This window comes from Pongo abelii, chromosome 18 (genome assembly GCF_028885655.2).
Source record: "Pongo abelii isolate AG06213 chromosome 18, NHGRI_mPonAbe1-v2.0_pri, whole genome shotgun sequence".
NCBI classification, from domain to species: Eukaryota; Metazoa; Chordata; class Mammalia; order Primates; family Hominidae; genus Pongo; species Pongo abelii.
This window is the reverse complement of record NC_072003.2, coordinates 2,329,897-2,347,584: the sequence shown is the minus strand read 5'-3', so window position 1 is coordinate 2,347,584 and position 17,688 is coordinate 2,329,897. Positions and strand designations below refer to the sequence as shown.

Genomic DNA, 17,688 nt, shown 5'->3' with positions numbered 1-17,688 from the left:
CCCTGCACCCCTCATGGGGCTCACAACTCCCCATGAGGTCACTGGATGCAGCCCATCTCACAGATGGGGAATGGAGGTACAGAGCAGCGCATCACGTGTCCACTCTGAGAGACCAGCCGACTCTGCCTTGGGGCCTCACTGAAGGGTGGCTGCCACCCTGAAGGGGCCACTGTTGGGCCATTCCTCAGACCCAGGGTCTGCAGGTGGCATGCCCCAGCCAGGCCTCGAGTCATCGGTGGGACTTGAGGGTCACCTCCACTGGAAAGTGGTCGCTGATGGCAAGAGCCTGGGGGAGAGAGTGAGCCTCAGGGGAAAAGTGCACCCCACCCACTGGGATGGGCCCACTGGGTGTCCACAAGCCACCACCTCTGCCGGAGGGGCCGGTGAGGCCTGGGTACCCACCCCTGCTGCTGCCTGCGGTGGGGCAGGGGCCGGGGCAGAGGGTGTCACCATTGGCCCTGTGACGCAAAGGCAAGGTACCCTGCCTGCCCAGAGCTCCACATGGGGTGGGCCGGGCTTTCCAGGGTCCTTGGAAATGAGCCCTGGTGCAGGGAGGGAGCTGAGGTGGCCCTGCCTTGGGCGCTGGACCCTCCCTGCTGCCTGCGTGCACCCGGGCGGTGGGGACCCAAGACCAGCACCTCCCCACGGCCCACTCGCCTGAGTCTGATCCAGGGCGAATTCCTCCTGGAAGTCGTGCACGGTGGCCGACTGGGGCTTCAGGCTCCGGCGCAGGCGGGCGCCACAGGCCACAATGCGGTCGTAGGCGCAGTCTGAGTTGCCCACCGTGGTGTCGGCGCTGTCAGGGATGAGCCACTTGAAGACCTCACTGCTCCTCAGACGGATGGCGGCCCAGTCCTGCTCCCGCACATAGCTGCAGTCGGCGTTGAAGTCGCCCAGGAACAGCATGTCCTGCGGGCGCCGCGGAGCCGTGTCTGAGCTGCCGGCAGGAGCCGTCGAGGTCCCGCCTTCATGGACCAGACCCCCGGGGCGCGCCTGCAGGGACCCCGGGACCGAGGGGTGGGCTTACGTCGGTGCCCCACTTGTCTATCACGTCCAGGTACACGTCGTAGAGCGCGTCGATCTCCGCCACGGCTTGATGCGGCGCCGCGTGCAGCGGGACCAGCACCAGCTTCTGTGCTGCTGCGGGAAGGGGTGGGGGCGTCAGAGCTCCGCGGGAGGGGAGGGGCGGGCCGGCGGAAGAGGAGGGGCGGGGCCCGCTCACCGGAGCCGAGGGCCGAGAACTTGACCACGAAGGGCTCGCGGCTGAAGACGTCCTCGGGGTCCGGGTACAGGTAGGTGTCCACGACCGACACCGCGTCTTTCCTAGGAGATGGGGAGGACCCGCTGAGCCCCCCACCTGCGGCCCCGCGCGCCCCTCCCTGCGGCCCGCCCCTCACCTGTACACGAACAGGTACATCTCCTTGTACTGGTCCCGGCCCAGGGGCTGGCTGCTCACAAAGCTGTACTCGTGCTCGGACACGCTGCGGAGACAGGGGCCCGCTCAGGGTCAGGGCGCCACGCCGGGGCGAGATCCCGGCCGGGGGTCGCGACGAGGGGCCCTGCCCACCACACCTGTTGATCTGCTCCATGAGCGCGGACACGGCGCTGAGGTCTGGGTCTCGCACCTCCTGCACCAGCGCGAGGTCATAGCCAGCCAGGATCTGGGGAGGAGCGGCGGGTGCGGGGTCAGCGCGGTCAGCACCCCTAAACGCCGCCCCGCCCCGGCCTGGGCCCCACCTTCGCGATGATGCTGCCGCAAGCCGGGTCCGACACTTTGCTGTCACCGAAGCTCTGAATGTTGAAGGCTCCGATGCGAAGCGCGGCGGTCCCGGCGGCTTCCAGCGCCCAGAGAGCGGCCAGCAGAGCCCGGGGCCCGCCCATGGCGCGGAGCGAGAGGCTGGGAGGGACAGACGCTGCCGCTTACACAGACCCGCTGTCAGACCCACCGACCCACCCGTTTCCTCCGCGGCCGCCCCGTGACGGCTAGTGCGACGCGGAATCCGCCCCTGCGTTCTGCAGGCTCCCAGGGCACTGCTGGGCTCTCGGGGACTGCTGCCTTCTCACTGCGCGGGAAGCTGCAGCCGGAATAGAGGGTCCGGCCCATCCAGCCCCAGCTCAGTGCAGCCGAGAGACTCACCTGGGATGTGGGTGCGGAGGCCCGAGGCTCAGAGATCCTAGGGGAATGGGGATCCCGGGTCCAGGCTGCGGGCGTGTCCGACACAGGACTGCCCTGACTCCCTCTGGCAGCAGCTCTGGCACCAGGGCAGGGGCCGGTATTTGAGGTCCTGGTCCAGGGAGGGGCCGGGCTGCGCTGGGTCCCGCCCCCTCGACTGAGCCGGGTGCCTGATGAACTCCTGGCTTTCATTCCCATGGAGACCCCCAGGATAAGGGGTGGGAGACCTGCCTGAGCCGGTTCTGGTGCCCCAGACCTGTCCCAAAACCGTCCCAGAAGCCCCTGCCAGCCCCCTAGGAGGGAGGTAGACGGTCAGCCACATCCCGGTGTGGCTGTGTTCTTGTCCTCGCCCCTAGAAATTAGGTCGCCTAGACTCTGCCTCCCTGAGCAGAATCCCTTCAGGGAAAGGAAGGCAGTGCAGGAAGGACCAGCCACACTCCCTGCCCAGCATCTCCTGCTGCTGCTCCACCTGCTCACCCTGCGGTGGAGGCCGAGGCTCCCAGATCTCCGTCCCCATCCCTGGTCCTCCCACCCACCCACAGGCCTCAGGCAGCGCAGCTGGGGGCACAGCTCCAGCTGGGCAGGGCAGGAGTCTGTTGGTCAACATGCCAATGACACCCACGCGCCACCAAGGCGCCGCCAGGGCTGGCGGGAGCCCCTGGGCGGGGCGGCCAGGCACGTGAGTCTAGGAGTGGCCTGGGAGGCAGGTGCTGCTGCGGGGGCCTGGGCAAAGGCGGTGGCACCAGCCGCGGAGGCTGCCACTGCCGCAACATCACAAGCTGCAGGTTCTCATGTTTTATTGTAAAGCAACAAGAAACTCTTATGTACACTGTCCGTCTTGGGGCACCTCCATTCTGTGCCATCTTCTCTACCAGGCCAGGCAGACATGGGCGGGGTGCTCAGAGTCCTCTGCCCTGTCCCTGCCCGGCCAGGACCCCGCAGACCTCATGCTAGACGATGACCGTCTGCACCTCCAGCTGGCCCTCCGGCGAGGCGATGACCAGCTCGCCTGCATGCTCCAGGATCTCGATGTCCTCTGATGACACCATGGTCACAGTGGCCTGTTCAGTGCCACTTGTCCCTGCCCGGGTGGCAAGCACAGTGCCCTCGCTGATGGCCGAGGCCAGCGTCATGGCCACCTGCTCTGTCAGGCTCTCGGGGGTGGCGATGGTGATGGTGTCGGCGGCAGCCGCCTCTGGGCCCAGCGCCGTCTCCTCGTCCATGGTGACGTTCTGCACGATGATCTGGTGGCCGGCGCTAGCCTGGTGCACGATCTGCTGCACCACCTTCATGATGTGGCTGTCCACCTGCGGGGCCACGGCTCAGCAAGAGCGGCTGTGCCAGGGAGCCTCCCCGCCCCCGCCTGCCCCACCCCTCACCTCCGTCTGGGTGCCCTCGATGATCTCCGTAGCCTCACTGGTCTCGGCATCGTCCGCAGTGGCCTGGGCAGATGGGCAGAAGGACAGAGGTCAGCCTTGGCTGCCCCCGGGTCCCAACACGGCCCCAGGGCCCCACACCCACCTCGATGATATACTCCTGGGTGTCAGCTACCACGGACGAGAACTCCACCAACACTGTGTGCGGGTCCTCCGCGAGGACAGTGGTGGCTGCCGTGGGGCTCTCCTCAGACACCAGCAACTCCTCCACCTCCAGCAGGCAGCCCCCTGTGAGTGGGGACTCGGTCAGGGCTTGGCGAGCCCCAGCCCCCTCCCCTCCTCTCCCCCTCCTCCCTCCCCTTCCCTCCCCTCCCCTCCCCTCCCCCCTCCTCTCCCCTACCCCTCCCCTCCCCTCCCCCCTCCTCCCCTCCCCTCCCCCCTCCCCTCCCCCTCCCCTCCCCCTCCCCCCTCCACCAGCCCAGACCTTTGGTGCGCAGGTGCCGGTTCAGCGTGCCATGCTCAGCGAAGCCACGGCCGCACTTGTAGCACTTGAACGGCTTCTCGCCTGTGTGGTGTCGCACGTGCCGCACCAGTGAGCCCTTCTCTCGGAAGCCACGGCTGCAGAACTGGCACACGTGCGGCTTCTCCTCCAGGTGTGTCCTGAAGTGCACTTGCTGTGCGTTCTGTGGAGACACCTGTCAGTGCCAGCCTGGCCTTGGCCACAACAGACTACAGCTCTCCCCTCCCGCTTCTGGCCCAAGGGAGGGGCTAGGTCAAGACTGAGCACGGTAGAGGCCAGGAAGGGGGTGCACCTGGGCCACGGCCAGGGAGCAGGATTGGGGGATCAGGCGCCAGGGTCCTGCGGCCAGAGACCCACCTTAGTCTTATAGCGCTTGCCACACTCGGGACAAGGGTAGGGCCGCTCATCTGAGTGGACGCGCCGGTGGCCGCGCACGTGGGCGATGGTCTTGTAGAGCTTCCCGCAGTCACCACAGCGGAAGCGGCGCTCACGCACGTGCACCTCCTGGTGCTTCTTGAGCAGGTAGGCCTTGGGGAAGGCCTTGCCACACTGCGCGCAGGCGAACGGCCTCGGCCCTGCAGCCACACATAGCATCAGGCCAGGCCCATCACCCGCGGGCCCGCCAGGCCACCTGCCACCTGCCCACAGATCCCCTGGCTCCCTGCTGTCTATGGACCCACCTTGGACACTCAGAGGCACCCCAGCCACCTATAGCCCATCCACTGCCATGGGCCACACACCCACCCATCACCTACCGGTGTGGCCCCTCTTGTGGGCCTCCAGGGTGGCTGCTGTCGGGAAGGTCTCACTGCACTGAGGACATGGGTGGGTCCTGGGCACCGCTGAGGCCTCGCTGGCCACCTGCTGGGGAACCACAGGAAGGTCTCCAGCACCCGGGGCAGGCTGTGCCCTGGCAGTGCAAGAACACAACCATGGGCCCCACCCTGGCAGGCTCCCTCGTGGCCCCAGGGAAGGCAGTAAACAGATCAATAGGCAAAGTCACTGCAGAAAGCCACTTTAGGGAGTGCGAAGGCCAGCGTGGGGACACCCCTGGGATCCAGCCCTGGGAGGAGCCCGTGCCGGCACCTACTGTCTCCAGCGGCTGCACTTCCAGTACCGGCAGCTGCGGGGCTGCCTCTGCCAGGGGCTGGGGACTGGACCCGGCAGCAGGGGCTGGCTCCAGGGAACCCTCCTCCCCAGCACCGCGCTCAAGGACGATGCCGGAGTTCTGCATGGCTTGGTGCAGCAGGTTCTCACGGCTGCCCTCGCTGGAGCAGGGGAGCTCCTGGGAGACGGGGGGCTGCAGAGGAGGCAGAAAGAGGAGGCTGGCCAGGCAGCCTGGCATCCAGCACCCACCCCATGGGGCAGACGCATGCCAGGAGCCTTGTGCAAACCCTCAGACCCCCATGGCGCTCCCACTGGCCCTGCTCTCCCTGTGGGAAGCCCAGCCCTCGCCTGCCTGGCCCAGACCCCTGGAGCCAGTGCCCAGAACAAAGACTGGCACTGAGCAGGCAGAAGACAGAGCAGCCCTCCGGGGCCCCCCGTCGCCCCCACCTCCGGGGCCAGGGCTTTCATGCCCAGGGGCAGCTCCTGCATCTGGACGTGGACTTCGTGGATGACGGTGCCCTTGGCATCTGTCACCAGGTGAATCACGGGTGAAGTCTCTATGGGCTCGCCTGTCACCGATGATGTGACTGTCCCCAAGCCGGCAGCTCCAGCTCCAGACCCTTCAAGGTAGAGTGAGGGAGTGAAGATCCCTCACACACCCTAGTGGCGGCTGCGTCCACAGCCAGCCCCCAGGACCAAGCAGCTGCCCGCACCATGCTGACCTGCAGGTGCGTCCTCTTTGCTGACGACCACGTCCTTGCTCACGCTGAAGCGGATTTTCTCTGTGCAGGGGGTGAGAGACTTGAGGTGCCGGGTCAGTGCACCCGACTCCCGGAAGCTCTTCCCACACTTGGAGCACTTGTAGGGGCGCTCATCTGCAGAGAGAACCTAGTCAGCCCCGGGCAGCCCCAGCAGGCTGGCGACAAGGTGACAAGGCGAAGGCAGGCAGGGGCCCCCGCCTCATCCCCTAAAGCTGGGGAATGCGAGGCTGGGGCACCCCAGGGCCAACCATCGGGGTGCTACCGGGCTCCAGCCCGAGGTGCGGCCAGCTCACCCGTGTGCCGCCGGTGGTGCCGGATGAGTGAGCCCTTGGTGCGGAAGGAGGCCCCACAGAGCTTGCACTCGTGGTCCTTGCGGCTGCTGTGAGTGACCATGTGGGCCTTGAGGATGCTGCCCTGTGGGGGAGGGCGTGGCAGCTCAGGGCCCTCCTGGGGGAACAGGAGGGGGCCTGCCACCCACACACTGGCTCCCCGCACGCCGGCTCACCGTCTTGAAGGTCTTGTGGCACAGCGCACACACATAGCGGCCATCCTTGTTCACCAGTAGCTTCACCTGGGCCTGCTCGCCCTCCCCTGCGAGCGCCAGCCCCTGCTGGCAGGGGCTGCCTGGGGCCTCGGCCATCTCACTGTCCCCCGGCTCCGCCTCAGCAGCCACGATGACCTCTTTGATGTGCCCACCACCTAGGAGAGACATCTGGGCCTAAGTCCCAGGACCTGCCCCTGCTCAGAGACCCCAGAAACTGCTGGCTCCAGGGAAGGGGACCTGCTGCTCTGAGCCACAGCCTGGACCCAGCCTGCACTGAGCTCTTAGCACACAGGCCCGAGCAGCAGCCAAGGCCCCGCTCACCTCTCCACGTCACAGTGAGAGGTGGACAGACACCTCCCGGCTCTGTCAGGCTGCCCAGAGATGCTCCAGGGCCCCCAGATATGTCCACAGGGAGACCCACCATGGAGCACAGATGCCCCATCCCCAAAGCCAGGAGGACATGCGAATCCTGGTGACAAGGTCCCTGGGTGAAGAGACAGCCGCCTGTCCTGCTCGCTGCCACTGCTCCTGCCACTGCTCCCACCAACATAGGGAGGATGTGCGTCCGGGGCCACTCTTCCATCGGAGGAGATGGGCTGGGTCACTGCAGCGGGGCAGGCAGGCCTGGCCAGAGCCCCGTCCCAAGGCAGGCTTGGCCTGGGAGAGTGAACGCTCTCCAGACACCCGGGACAGCCTGAGGCGAGGAAGCTGGGCTTTTGCACTTCTGGAGGATGCCGGGAAAAATCTGACAATGTGCAAAGCTAGGTTGTAAACACAGTTCAGGTTTTCTGCTCATAAAGATGACAAGTGGGAAACAGCTGTGAAGCTATTGCTTAGAAACCACCTCAGTCCAGCTGGCGTCTTGTTTTGACAAGCTGTTCTCTTGAAACACAACAAAAGTGCGGTGACTCAGAAACAATTAAGAGCCTCTCCTGCCTGAGCCCTTACACGCTCGATGCCCCAGGAGTGATCTTCCAAAGGACAGAGGCCTCTGATGGGGAGGACCTGGGGGAACATGGCTGCTGCGAGGCCAGAGGAGACACGAATTTTTTCCTCGAAGACGCAGGAGGGCCTGGAGGTGGGTTCCAACTGCCCACACAGCTGACCGCACCCCTGCACCCGCAAAGACAGGACCTGGCATGCCCCAGCCCTTGGCCACCAGCAGGCAGGACCCTGTGCCATCTCCACTGGAGGCCAACAGGAGAGCTAGCAGCCCTGGACTAAGCCCACCGGGCCTGCTGACTGGCCAAAGGCACACTCAGGGTACCCAGGATGCCTGCAAAGGGGAAATTCCCAGGGGTGCCAGAGTGGCAGGGGTGCCGAGAGGGGCTGCTGAAGCACAGGGAGGGGTGCTGAGCCTAGGGCTGGGGGCTGCTAGAGTTTAGGTGGGTGGAAAGGGGCCTGGCTGGCCAGAGACCCAGCCCAGAGACCCCGCCAGAACCTAAGGAGTTCATGCTCCCAGGTGACGCCACCATCCCAGAAACCAAACGCCAGGTCAAGGCCAGAGCCCGCCCCACCTCCCACATGAACATTCCGAGCTCTGCGTGGCACTGATGAGTGTCTTGGTCACAGGAATGCCAGGGAAAGGCAGCACGGAGGTGAGACAGGTGCCCTGGCTGCCTCCTGGAGAGCGGCCTGCTCACAGGTGCCCTTCCCAGGCCCCGGGCTGGCCTCCGCCACGGCTCCTCCACCCCCTCTTCCTGCTGCAGCCAGTCCCCAGGGCTGCCCAAGGCCAGGTTCCGCCTGGTGCCCAAACCTACTTCCTGTCCAGCTGCCCACTCCCCGCCTGCCTCGGCCCCGGTCCAGCAGGCTCCCCAGGCAGCAGCCATGCCCCACCCCACCTCCCACAGCATCAGGTCCCCAGACAGCTCCTTCCCTCACGTCTGCACACCTAGCCACTCGCCCCTGCCGCACCCGCAACCCCAGCAGCCCCTGGTTCCCTCAACCTGCCCAGGCCCTGGCTGCCTCTGAATGTCCCCCCTGCACAAGCATCTGTCCCCGATGAGAGCCTGCCCATCCAGACCTCGCAACAGCCCCTCCCACAGCACATCAGGGAAAGAGACATCTTCACTTAAAAAGTAGCCATCAAAGAGGCCTGGCATTGCACACTCATAAAAGCCCCATGAGGACCAGTGTAGCAATCACCACTCCCACACCGGAGGGAGCACTGGGGAGGGCAGGCCACGGCCAGCAGCAAGTCCGAGCCCAGCTAGAGAGGCGGGAGAGTCCCGTCCACCCTGCATCCACCCTCCAGAGCCGCTGCTGGGCGAGTAGGCCGTTCTGGTGGGTGCCCGGTGGATGTTGCTGCCTACGGGCAGGGAGCAGGAACCAGGGGGTGGCAGGGAAGTGGGGAAGATTCTGGGAGGGACACGGCAGAGACCACCCGGGAAAGCTGAGGGGAGAGAGCACAGCCCAAAGACTCCCTGGTGCCTGGGTGTGCCCCCAGCCACTGTGGACACCTGAGGAAGGCCCAGTGCCCAACGCTTCCTCCCCCTACAGGCTGTGCCCGCCGCAGAAAGGCTCCCACGAGGCCGTGGCCCCTCCCAGCCAGGCCCTGGTCTCGGGAGAGACGAGCATACAGGCAGCAGAGGCCCCATCCTCTGGCCCCAACCACGAAGGTCTATCAGGCCAGCGATCCATGGAAGTCGGCTTACCAACGAGGTCAGATGCGTGGCTGATGTCTGCTGCCAGGGAGGCCGCCTCCACCACGATGTGGGCCACAGTGATGGGCTCCTCTGGGCCTGGTGCTGCCGGCACCACCTGCCAAAGGAAGAAGAAAACAGGGGACTCGTCTGTATGCTCCAGAGTTAGTTCTCAGATAAGAGGCCTGGGCTCTGCCAGTGTAAAGCTGAGGAGGTGTGACTTGTGGTGCTCAGGCCTGGGTCCACGTCCTTGGGACGGCTGGGGTGGGGGCTCTCCTCTTCCCCAACAGGACCACCGGTCCCAGTCCAACCCCTTCACCCCAGGGCCAGGGTCAGCGCCGTCACTCTCACACCTCTGGCCACGTGGGCTGGACCTGGAGCACAGGGCACCCGCAGGGAGGGACCAGCAACTCTGGCAGGAAGCTGGGCCAGCCTGCAGGAACAATGGCACAGTCCCAGCCCGCCATATCCGGCAGACCGGTGTGAGGAGAGGGCCCTGGGGGTGTGAGCCAGAGGCCTTCCTGGAGGAGGGGGCACCTCTGAGAGGAGCAGGTAAAGAGCACAGGCTCAGAGTGGGGTAACCAGGGTCCAGCATCATCTGGGCCACGCCCCGCTGGTGGACAGAGACCACTGATCACTCTCTGAGCCTGCTCTCCTGACTGTGCAATGCAGACGACAAGCGCCCACTGCGGCGTGTGCGGGGTTCACAGGCCTGTGCATCCAGCCCAAGCTGGGCATGGGGCTCAGCAAAGGTGGACATTTGATGATGAGATGGCGGGACCCCCAGGGCTACACCTCACTTGTGAAGTCCCTAGGGACTGTGTGCACAAGACAGAAGATAAGCCAAAGAGACAGAAGCTGCCATGGCACCCCAGAGCCAAAGGAGACCCTCAAGCTCCAAGAAAGAAGAGATCCCGGCCCCCAACAGCATGGGCTTTGGCCAGAGGCTGCCAAGAAGGCTGGGCCACCGCAGGCCCTCCAGGATGCCCCAGAGCACCACAGGCTCACACACCCGGACCCTCCTGTACCGCAGCCAGGTGCCTGCTCTCTGCCCGCCCACGTGGCCCCCGGAACCGGCTGCACAGGTCCATCCTGAAGTGCGGCCACCTCCCCCACCTGTCAGGTGAACCCAGGAGGGATGGGGGAGTGGGTGGGGGCTCACCTCCTGGCCCAGCAACGCTGTGGTGGCAGGGGTGGCAGGCAGGGCCTCCTGAGGCGCCCGCTGGCAGGCCTTCTGAATCTTGTGCTGAACAAAATCCTCCAAGGCGGTGAACTCCGCCTGGCAGCGGCCGCATCTGTGCACATCGTCCTCATCTGCAACGAGCCTGCTGTCAGCAGGGCCTGGGAAGGCGGAGGCTGGGCAGCCAGGGCCCCGTCTGGCTTTTCCTCCAGCCCTAGAACAGATTCCCCCAGGAGGCCATCAGAAGCAGAGCTACTCCCCCAGGCTTCTGAGAACACACTCGGGCCCAAAACAAGGTCATCCCAGGGTACAGCCCCCATCCTCTGCAGGTCTGCAGGGGCCAGACCCACCCTCAGGAGGTCAGCACCCAGCAGAGGGTGGCCTGACAGCACGCTTAGGCTGCAGGGATCTGCTAAGGCTGCCATGCCCAAAACCCCCACCTCAGCGATTTGACAGGCGAGAGGCTCAGAGAGGGGCTGGGAGGCAGAGGGAGTCCTCCATGCTAGTTTGGGGACAGTAAAGGACCAGGATTTAAGACTGTTGGGGCCGGGCATGGTGGCTCACACCTGTAATCCCAACACTTTGGGAGGCTGAGACAGGTGTATCACCTGAGGTCAGGAGTTTGAGACCAGCCTGACCAACATGGTGAAACCCCATCTCTACTAAAAATACAAAATTAGGGCAGTGGCTCACGCCTGTAATCCCAGCACTTTGGGAGGCTGAGGCGAGCAGATCATGAGGTCAGGAGATTGAGACCATCCTGGCTAACACCCTGAAACCCCATCTCTACTAAAAATACAAAAATATTAGCCAGGCACGGTGGCGGGCGCCTGTAGTCCCAGCTACTCAGGAGCCTGAGGCAGGAGAATGGCGTGAACCCGGGAGGCAGAGCTTGCAGTAAGCCGAGATCACACCACTGCACTCCAGCCTGGGCAAAAGAGCGAGACTCCGTTTCAAAAAAAAAAAAAAAAAAATTAGCCAGGCTTGGTGGCGCATGCCTGTAATCCCAGCTACTCGAGAGGCTGAGGCAGGAGAATCACTTCAACCCGGGAGGCGAAGGTTGCCGTAAGCCAAGATCTCCCCATTGCACTCCAGCTGGGGCAACAGAGCGAGACTCCGTCTCAAAAAATAAAACCAAAAACACAAACATTTAGCCAAGCGTGGAAGTGTGGCGGCATGCACCTGTAGTCCCAGCTATTCGGGAGGATTGCTTGAGCCCGGGGGTGGAGGCTGCAGTAAGCCATGATCACACCACTGCACTTCAGCCAGGGCAACAGGGCAAGCCCCTGCCTTAAAAGAAACAAAAACAAAACAAACAAAAACTGCGGGAGTTTGAGTGTGCCCTGGAGCATGTGAGTGGCCATCTCCTCATCTGCAAAATGGGCGGGGGCCCAGGAGGCTGATGCCCACTGGCTCTGGCTCAGAGGCAAACGCAGGGAGCTGACCCATAACCACTCTGCTCACTGACTTGGGACTTTACTGGTTCCCAAGGTTGAGCCCGTCACCATCGCTGTGCCGGACCCCAGTCCTGCAGAAGAGACCACCCCTCACTGTGTGCCAAGCACCTCACTGGGGACGTCACCAAATCTTGCCAGCACCCTGTGGAGATGGAGAGAACTGTTCCCACCCTAGGAAAATGACCACAAGTTCAAGGTCACCAAACGGCTGGGTGTCAGGACAGTGCCTGTTTACACAAAGGGATAGGAGCTGTTTCTTCTGCTTCCATAAAAGCCTGCCAGCTCTGACCATTCACATTCAGTCCCTCGGCAAGATCAAACCCAGGCCTGATGCCCGAAGGAGCTGGGCAAATGTTTACTGTTGAATTCGAGGGCAGAGAAAGGGCCAAACCACAGCTATGACTCGCCTGCAGGGGCCACCCAACAGAGAGTCGTCCTCTCCTGATGGCTCCCAGTCATAAACCAAGCTCTGAGGCAATCGCACCACCCTCTTCCCCTTCCCACCCGACTCCTGTGTCTCACTCGGCTCCAGGGCATTGCCACTGAAGAACCCCCTACCCCAGAAGGGGACACACGCAGCCCATTTCACACCAGACAAGGCCACAAGCAGGCCCAGCAGGGCGCAGCCCCCTAAAGGGACCCCTCGCCATGAGGGCACTGCCCTTCTCCAAGCTGGAACGAGAAGGGGCAAGGAAAAAAGGCAGAGACTATGAATCCTATGGGGACAAAGACAAAACAACCCTCAACCCAATCATTAACAACCTCCCTTCCTGTCTGACCCAATCTGCATCTTTTTTTTTTTTCTTTTGAGGCGGAGTCTCGCTCTGTTGCCCAGGCTGGAGTGCAGTGGGGCGATCTCAGCTCACTGCAAGCTCTGCCTCCCAGGTTCACGCCATTCTTCTGCCTCAGCCTCCCGAGTAGCTGTGACTACAGACGCCTGTCACCACGGCCAGCTAATTTTTTGTATTTTTAGTAAGATGGGGTTTCACCGTGTTAGCCAGGGTGGTCTCGATCTCCTGACCTCGGGATCCGCCCGTCTCAGCCTCCCAAAGTGCTGGGATTACAGGCGTGAGCCACCGCGCGCAGCCCCCCCGGTCACTTTCAGGTCTGCAACCTTCGATTTTCCTCATCCCCAAAATGAGAATAACAATAACATCCACCTGTCAGGACTGGTTTGAGAATGAAAAAACCTAACGCAGGATAAGGGCTTGTTACATTACTGGCAGAAGCCGCCGCCCCATTCTGTAGGGGAAATAGAGGTTCACAGAAGTAGGATCACCTGCCCAGGATCAAAGAGCTGGAAAGCGGCAAGTGTGGGACTGGACGGGGCCACAGGCTGGCTGCAGTGCACCAGCCCTCTTGCACTAGGCTCTGCTGCCTCCCTACGGACAGGCCCAGAGCCCAGATCCTGGAGAAACCGAGGCCCCACCTTTTGGAACCACCAACAGGACCCTAGACGCCCATCAGGTGCAGGGGGAAGGGGCCCAGAGGAGGGGAGGGCCAGGCTCAGGCATCGGAGGCAGAGAAGGGCCGGGACCCCGGCGTCTGCGAATGTCTACACCGGGCGCCCGGGGGCTCAGCAACCCGCGAGCACTTGTGGACGCACACCGGAGCGAGGGGGGTGACAGGCGCCCCGCAGGAGAGGCCCGTGACGGTCTCAGCAAACCTGGGGGTTTCGTGGAGGGCTGTGAGGGCCCCGCGAGATCCGAGAGATGTCTGGGTCTGGGAGAGCCGGTCGAGCCCGCAGCTCGGGCCATCTGGGCCTCTGCCAGCCCGGGATGAACTGTCCGCACCCCGGCCGCACCCTCCGGGTCGGCCCGGTTACCTTCTTCGCTGAAGGGCGCCGGGAGGCCGAGGAAGCCGCTGGGGGCCAAGGCCGCCGCCACCGCCGCAACCGCACCCTCGCCCGCTTCCCGCCCGGCTTCGGCCGGGGCTTCTGCCGTATGAGCGGCCGTCACCCGCACTGCCATCGCGCCCTCCATGTCGCAACGCGCCGCAGGAAGATGGCGGATTTACGACCATGTCGTCATAACAACGGGCCGCGCCGAGGCCGGCGTGAGGGAACGGCAGGAGGAGGGCGGGGCGGAACCGGAGCGGATTGACGGACAGGCGGGGAGCCGGGCCTGGATAGCGGTGTGGCCTTAAAGGGAAGAGGCGGGGCCGGGCACGCTGAGAGCGAAGATGGGGCGGGACTGTGGGGAGGGCGTGGTTACGGTGGAGCAGATTGACAGGCAGGGGGCGGGGCGGCAGAAGGACCTGTGTTCGAGGCTGCACTCGGATTTGAGAGCCCGAGAATGCGAGGGGCGAGCGGACTGGCGGGTGCTAGGCAGCCGCGCCCCAGCGCTTCTGTACCTAAGGACAGGTCGCCCCGCCCGCGGCTGCTGCTGGGAAGCCGCCACAGCTCCAACCAGGGGTGTGGTGCCTGCTGCCCACTGACCGCTTCGGGTGTTAGAGCCTCCCAAGATGATTTTCCGGGTCACGGGAGAAGAACACGGGTCGGGGATGGCTCATGGGTAGCTTTCCGAAGCTGTTTTATTCTTTTATATACTTTTTAAATTTTTTTCTTTCTTTTTTTTTTTTTTTGAGACGGAGTCTCGTTCTATCGCCCAGGCTGGAGTGCAGTGGCGCGATCTCGGCTCACTGCAAGCTCTGTCTCCTGGGTTCACGCCATTCTCCTGCCTCAGCCTCCTGAGTAGCTGGGACTGCAGGTGTCCGCCACCGCGCCCGGCTAATTTTTTCTATTTTTAGTAGAGACGGGGTTTCACCGTGTTAGCCAGGATGGTCTCGATCTCCTGACCTCGTGATCCGCCCGCCTCGGCCTCCCAAAGTGCTGGGATTACAGGCGTGAGCCACCGTGCCAGCCACTTTTTAAATTTTTAAAAATTTATTTATATTATATATTTTAAATAGAGATGGGGTCTTGCTGTTTTGACTAGGCTGGTCTCAAACTCTTAGCCTCAAACCATTTTCCCATTTTGGCCTCCCAAAGTGCTAGGATGACAGGCGTGAGCCACGACTCCCAGCCACGTTGAATTTTTGGTTTTGGAGACGGGGGTTGTTTTTGGTTTTTGTTTGTTTGTTTGGGGTGTTTGTTTTTGAGACAGAGTCTCACTCTGTCACCTAGGCTGGAGTGCAATGGCGCAATCTCACTGCAATCTCCGCCTCCTGGGTTCAAATGATTCTCCTGCCTCAGCCTCCAGAGTAGCTGGGACTACAGGAGTGCACCACCATGCCCAGCTAGTTTATGTATTTTTAGTAGAGACAGGGTTTCACCATGTTGGCCTAGATGGTCTCGAGCTCTTGACCTCATGATCTGCCCACCTCGGCCTCCCAAAGTGCTGGGATTACAAGCGTGAGCCACCACACCCGGCCTGTTTTTGTTTTTTGAGATGGAGTCTCGCTCTGTCACCTAGGCTGGAGTGCAATGGCACGATCTTGGTTCACTGCGACCTCCGCCTCCCAGGTTCAAGCGATTCTCCTGCCTCAGCCTCCTGAGTAGCTGGAACTACAGGCAACTGCCACCACACCTGGCTAATTTTTTCATATTTTTAGGAGAGACAGAGTTTCACCATGTTGGCCATGCTGGTTTTGAACTCCTGACCTCAGGTGATCCGTCCCCCTTGGCCTCCCAAAGTGCTGGGATGACAGGCATGAGCCACTGAGCCTGGCCAGATTTTGTTTTTTTTTGAGACAGCACCTTGCTCTGTCGCCCAGGCTGGAGTGCAGTGCCGTGGTCTCAGCTCACTGCAGCCTCTACCTCAGCCACCCAAGTAGCTGGGACTACAGGTGCCCATCACTAGCTAATTTTTGTATATTTTGTAGAGATGGGTTTTTGCCATGTTGCCTAGGCTGCTATAGAACTGCTGAGTTCAAGCGATCTGCCCGCCTCAGCCCTCTTACATACTTTTAAAAAATTGTGGGCCAGGCGCAGTGGCTCACTCATGTAATCCCAGCACTTTGGGAGGCTGAGGTGGGTGGATCACCTGAGGTTAGGAGTTCAAGACCAGCCAGGTCAACATGGCAAAATTACGTCTCTACTAAAAATACAAAAATTATCTGGGTGTGGTGGTGCATGCCTGTAATCCTAGCTACTCAGGAGGCTGAGGTAGGAGAATCGTTTGAACCCAGGAGGCAGAGGTTTCAGTGAGCCGAGATCGTGCCACTGTACTCCGGCCTGGGCAACAGAGCAAGATTCCGCCTCAAAAAAAATTGTGGTAAGTAGACATAAAATTTACTATTAGCGACATTCACAGTGTTGTGCAACAATCACAACTATGTGGATCCAGAACCTTTTCAGCACCTTGAAAGGAAACCTGTACCTTTGAAGCAGTGATTCCCCATCCGCCCCTCCCTGCCAGCCCTGGGTAGACACCAGTGTACCTTCTGCCTCCAGGATAAATTTACCTATTGTGAACATGTCCTACAATATGTGACTTTCTTTGTTTGTTTTTTGAGGAGTCTCGCTCTGTCGTCCAGGCTGGAGTACAGTGGCGCGATCTCAGCCCACTGCCAGCTCCGCCTCCCGGGTTCACACCATTCTCCTGCCTCAGCCTCCCGAGTAGCTGGGACGACAGATGCCCGCCACCATGCCTGGCTAATTTTTTTTGTATTTTTAGTAGAGACATGGTTTCACCATGTTAGCCAGGATGGTCTTGATCTCTTGACCTCGTGATACGTCCGCCTCGGCTTCCCAAAGTGCTGGGATTACAGGCGTGAACCACTGCGCCTGGTCCTGTTTGTTTGCTTTGAGATAGGGCCTCACTCTGTCACCCAGGCTGGAGTGCATTGGTGTGATCCTAGCAGCCTCCACCTCCAGCCTCAGGTAAGGTCATCAGCAGTCAGGTTGGGGTAACAATGGGCCCGCTTTCTGCGAGTAGGTTGCTCACCACTGCAAGGTTTTGAGCAGAGGGAATGATGGTGGGTGTTTCAGAAACATCCCTCCAACCGCTGCACAGGAAAAGGGACTTTAGGCCGGGCCCAGTGGCTCACACCTGTAATCCCAACACTTTGGGAGGCCGAGGCGGGCAGATCACCTGAGGTCAGGAGTTCAAGACAGCCTGACCAGTATGGTGAAACCCCATCTCTGGTAAAAATACAAAAATTAGCCAGGTGTGGTGGTAGGTGCCTGTAGTCCCAGCTACTCAGGAGGCTGAGACAGGAGAATTGCTTGAATCCGGGAAGCAGAGGTTGCAGTGAGCCGAGATCTCGCCACTGCACTCCAGCCTGGGCAACAGATCGAGACTCTGTCTTAAAAAAAAAAGAGGGATTTTAGGGCCTAAGCAGAAGCAGGAGGGGGCTCAGAAAGCCACTGAGAGCCAGAATGGGTGGTCTCTGAGTGGGGCAAACAGAATGAAGAGCAGGTTGGAGCTTTTGGAGCTTGAGGGTTCTGGGGAGCTGCTGGGGAGGAGGACCAGGAGACAGGTGGGTGAGGTGAAGCCATGGACGAGGTGAGCGCAGAGTCCCAAAACACCTTCATTCATGGTATGCTGGGGAGTAACTGAGAAGCCGGTATCCAGGGGATTTAGGGGTATGGATGGGATGTTTGTCCCCTCTAAACTCATGCTGAAACTTTATCCCCAATGTAACAGCATTAAGAGGTGAGGCCTTTAAGAGGCAAAGGGGGCCGGGAGCGGTGGCTCACGCCTGTAATCCCAGCACTCTGGGAGGCCGAGGCAGGCGGATCATCTGAGGTCAGAAGTTTGAGACCAGCCTGGCCGACACAGCAGAAACCCCCATCTCTATTAAAAATACAAAAGTTGGGCCAGGCGCGGTGACTCATGCCTATAATCCCAGCACTTTGGGAGGCCGAGGCGGGGGGATTATGAGGTCAGGAGTTCAAGACCATCCTGACCAACACGGTGAAACTCCATCTCTACTAAAAATACAAAAATTAGCCAGGCCTGGTGGCATGTGCCTGTAATCCCAGCT

At 61.6% G+C, this 17,688-nt stretch overlaps 2 protein-coding genes across 13 annotated transcripts; both read right to left on the bottom strand.

Moving 5' to 3' along the window:
• Positions 1-229: 229 nt before the first annotated feature.
• On the bottom strand, positions 230-2,859 carry DNASE1L2 (deoxyribonuclease 1 like 2). Its single transcript, XM_024233989.2, is given in 7 exon segments — positions 230-286; positions 658-909; positions 1,028-1,210; positions 1,212-1,323; positions 1,398-1,481; positions 1,573-1,661; positions 1,738-2,859. Coding segments are annotated over 7 exon segments (921 nt in total). The 5' UTR covers positions 1,882-2,859.
• A 94-nt stretch (positions 2,860-2,953) lies between these two features.
• E4F1 (E4F transcription factor 1) lies at positions 2,954-13,898 on the bottom strand. 12 transcript variants are annotated; one of them, XM_024233983.3, is made up of 14 exons: positions 13,586-13,871; positions 10,286-10,437; positions 9,136-9,241; positions 6,443-6,636; positions 6,231-6,351; positions 5,899-6,051; positions 5,624-5,796; positions 5,160-5,369; positions 4,825-4,933; positions 4,427-4,644; positions 4,034-4,232; positions 3,695-3,837; positions 3,553-3,615; positions 2,954-3,480 (listed from the first exon to the last, which is right to left on the bottom strand). In XM_024233983.3, the coding sequence occupies exons 1-14, from the start codon at positions 13,740-13,742 to the stop codon at positions 3,124-3,126; spliced, it is 2,355 nt and encodes a 784-aa protein (XP_024089751.2). In that variant the 5' UTR covers positions 13,743-13,871; the 3' UTR covers positions 2,954-3,123. The 12 variants fall into 12 exon arrangements, with proteins under 12 accessions (XP_024089751.2, XP_054390564.1, XP_024089752.2 ...); XM_054534589.2 differs by having other exon boundaries at positions 10,286-10,517; positions 13,586-13,858; XM_024233984.3 differs by having other exon boundaries at positions 4,825-4,930; positions 13,586-13,855.
• Positions 13,899-17,688: the final 3,790 nt, after the last annotated feature.

What these genes read in the sequence shown, in the direction of transcription:
- E4F1 (XM_054534588.2), bottom strand. Translation starts at nt 13,742, where the DNA reads ATGGAGGGCGCGATGGCAGTGCGGGTGACGGCCGCTCATACGGCAGAA. An exon ending in TGAAAGCCCTGGCCCCGGAG is followed by an intron (nt 5,370 to 5,623) that starts GTGGGGGCGACG and finishes CCTCCTCTGCAG; the next exon opens with CCCCCCGTCTCCCAGGAGCT. An exon ending in TCGAGGGCACCCAGACGGAG is followed by an intron (nt 3,481 to 3,552) that starts GTGAGGGGTGGG and finishes GTGGCCCCGCAG; the next exon opens with GTGGACAGCCACATCATGAA.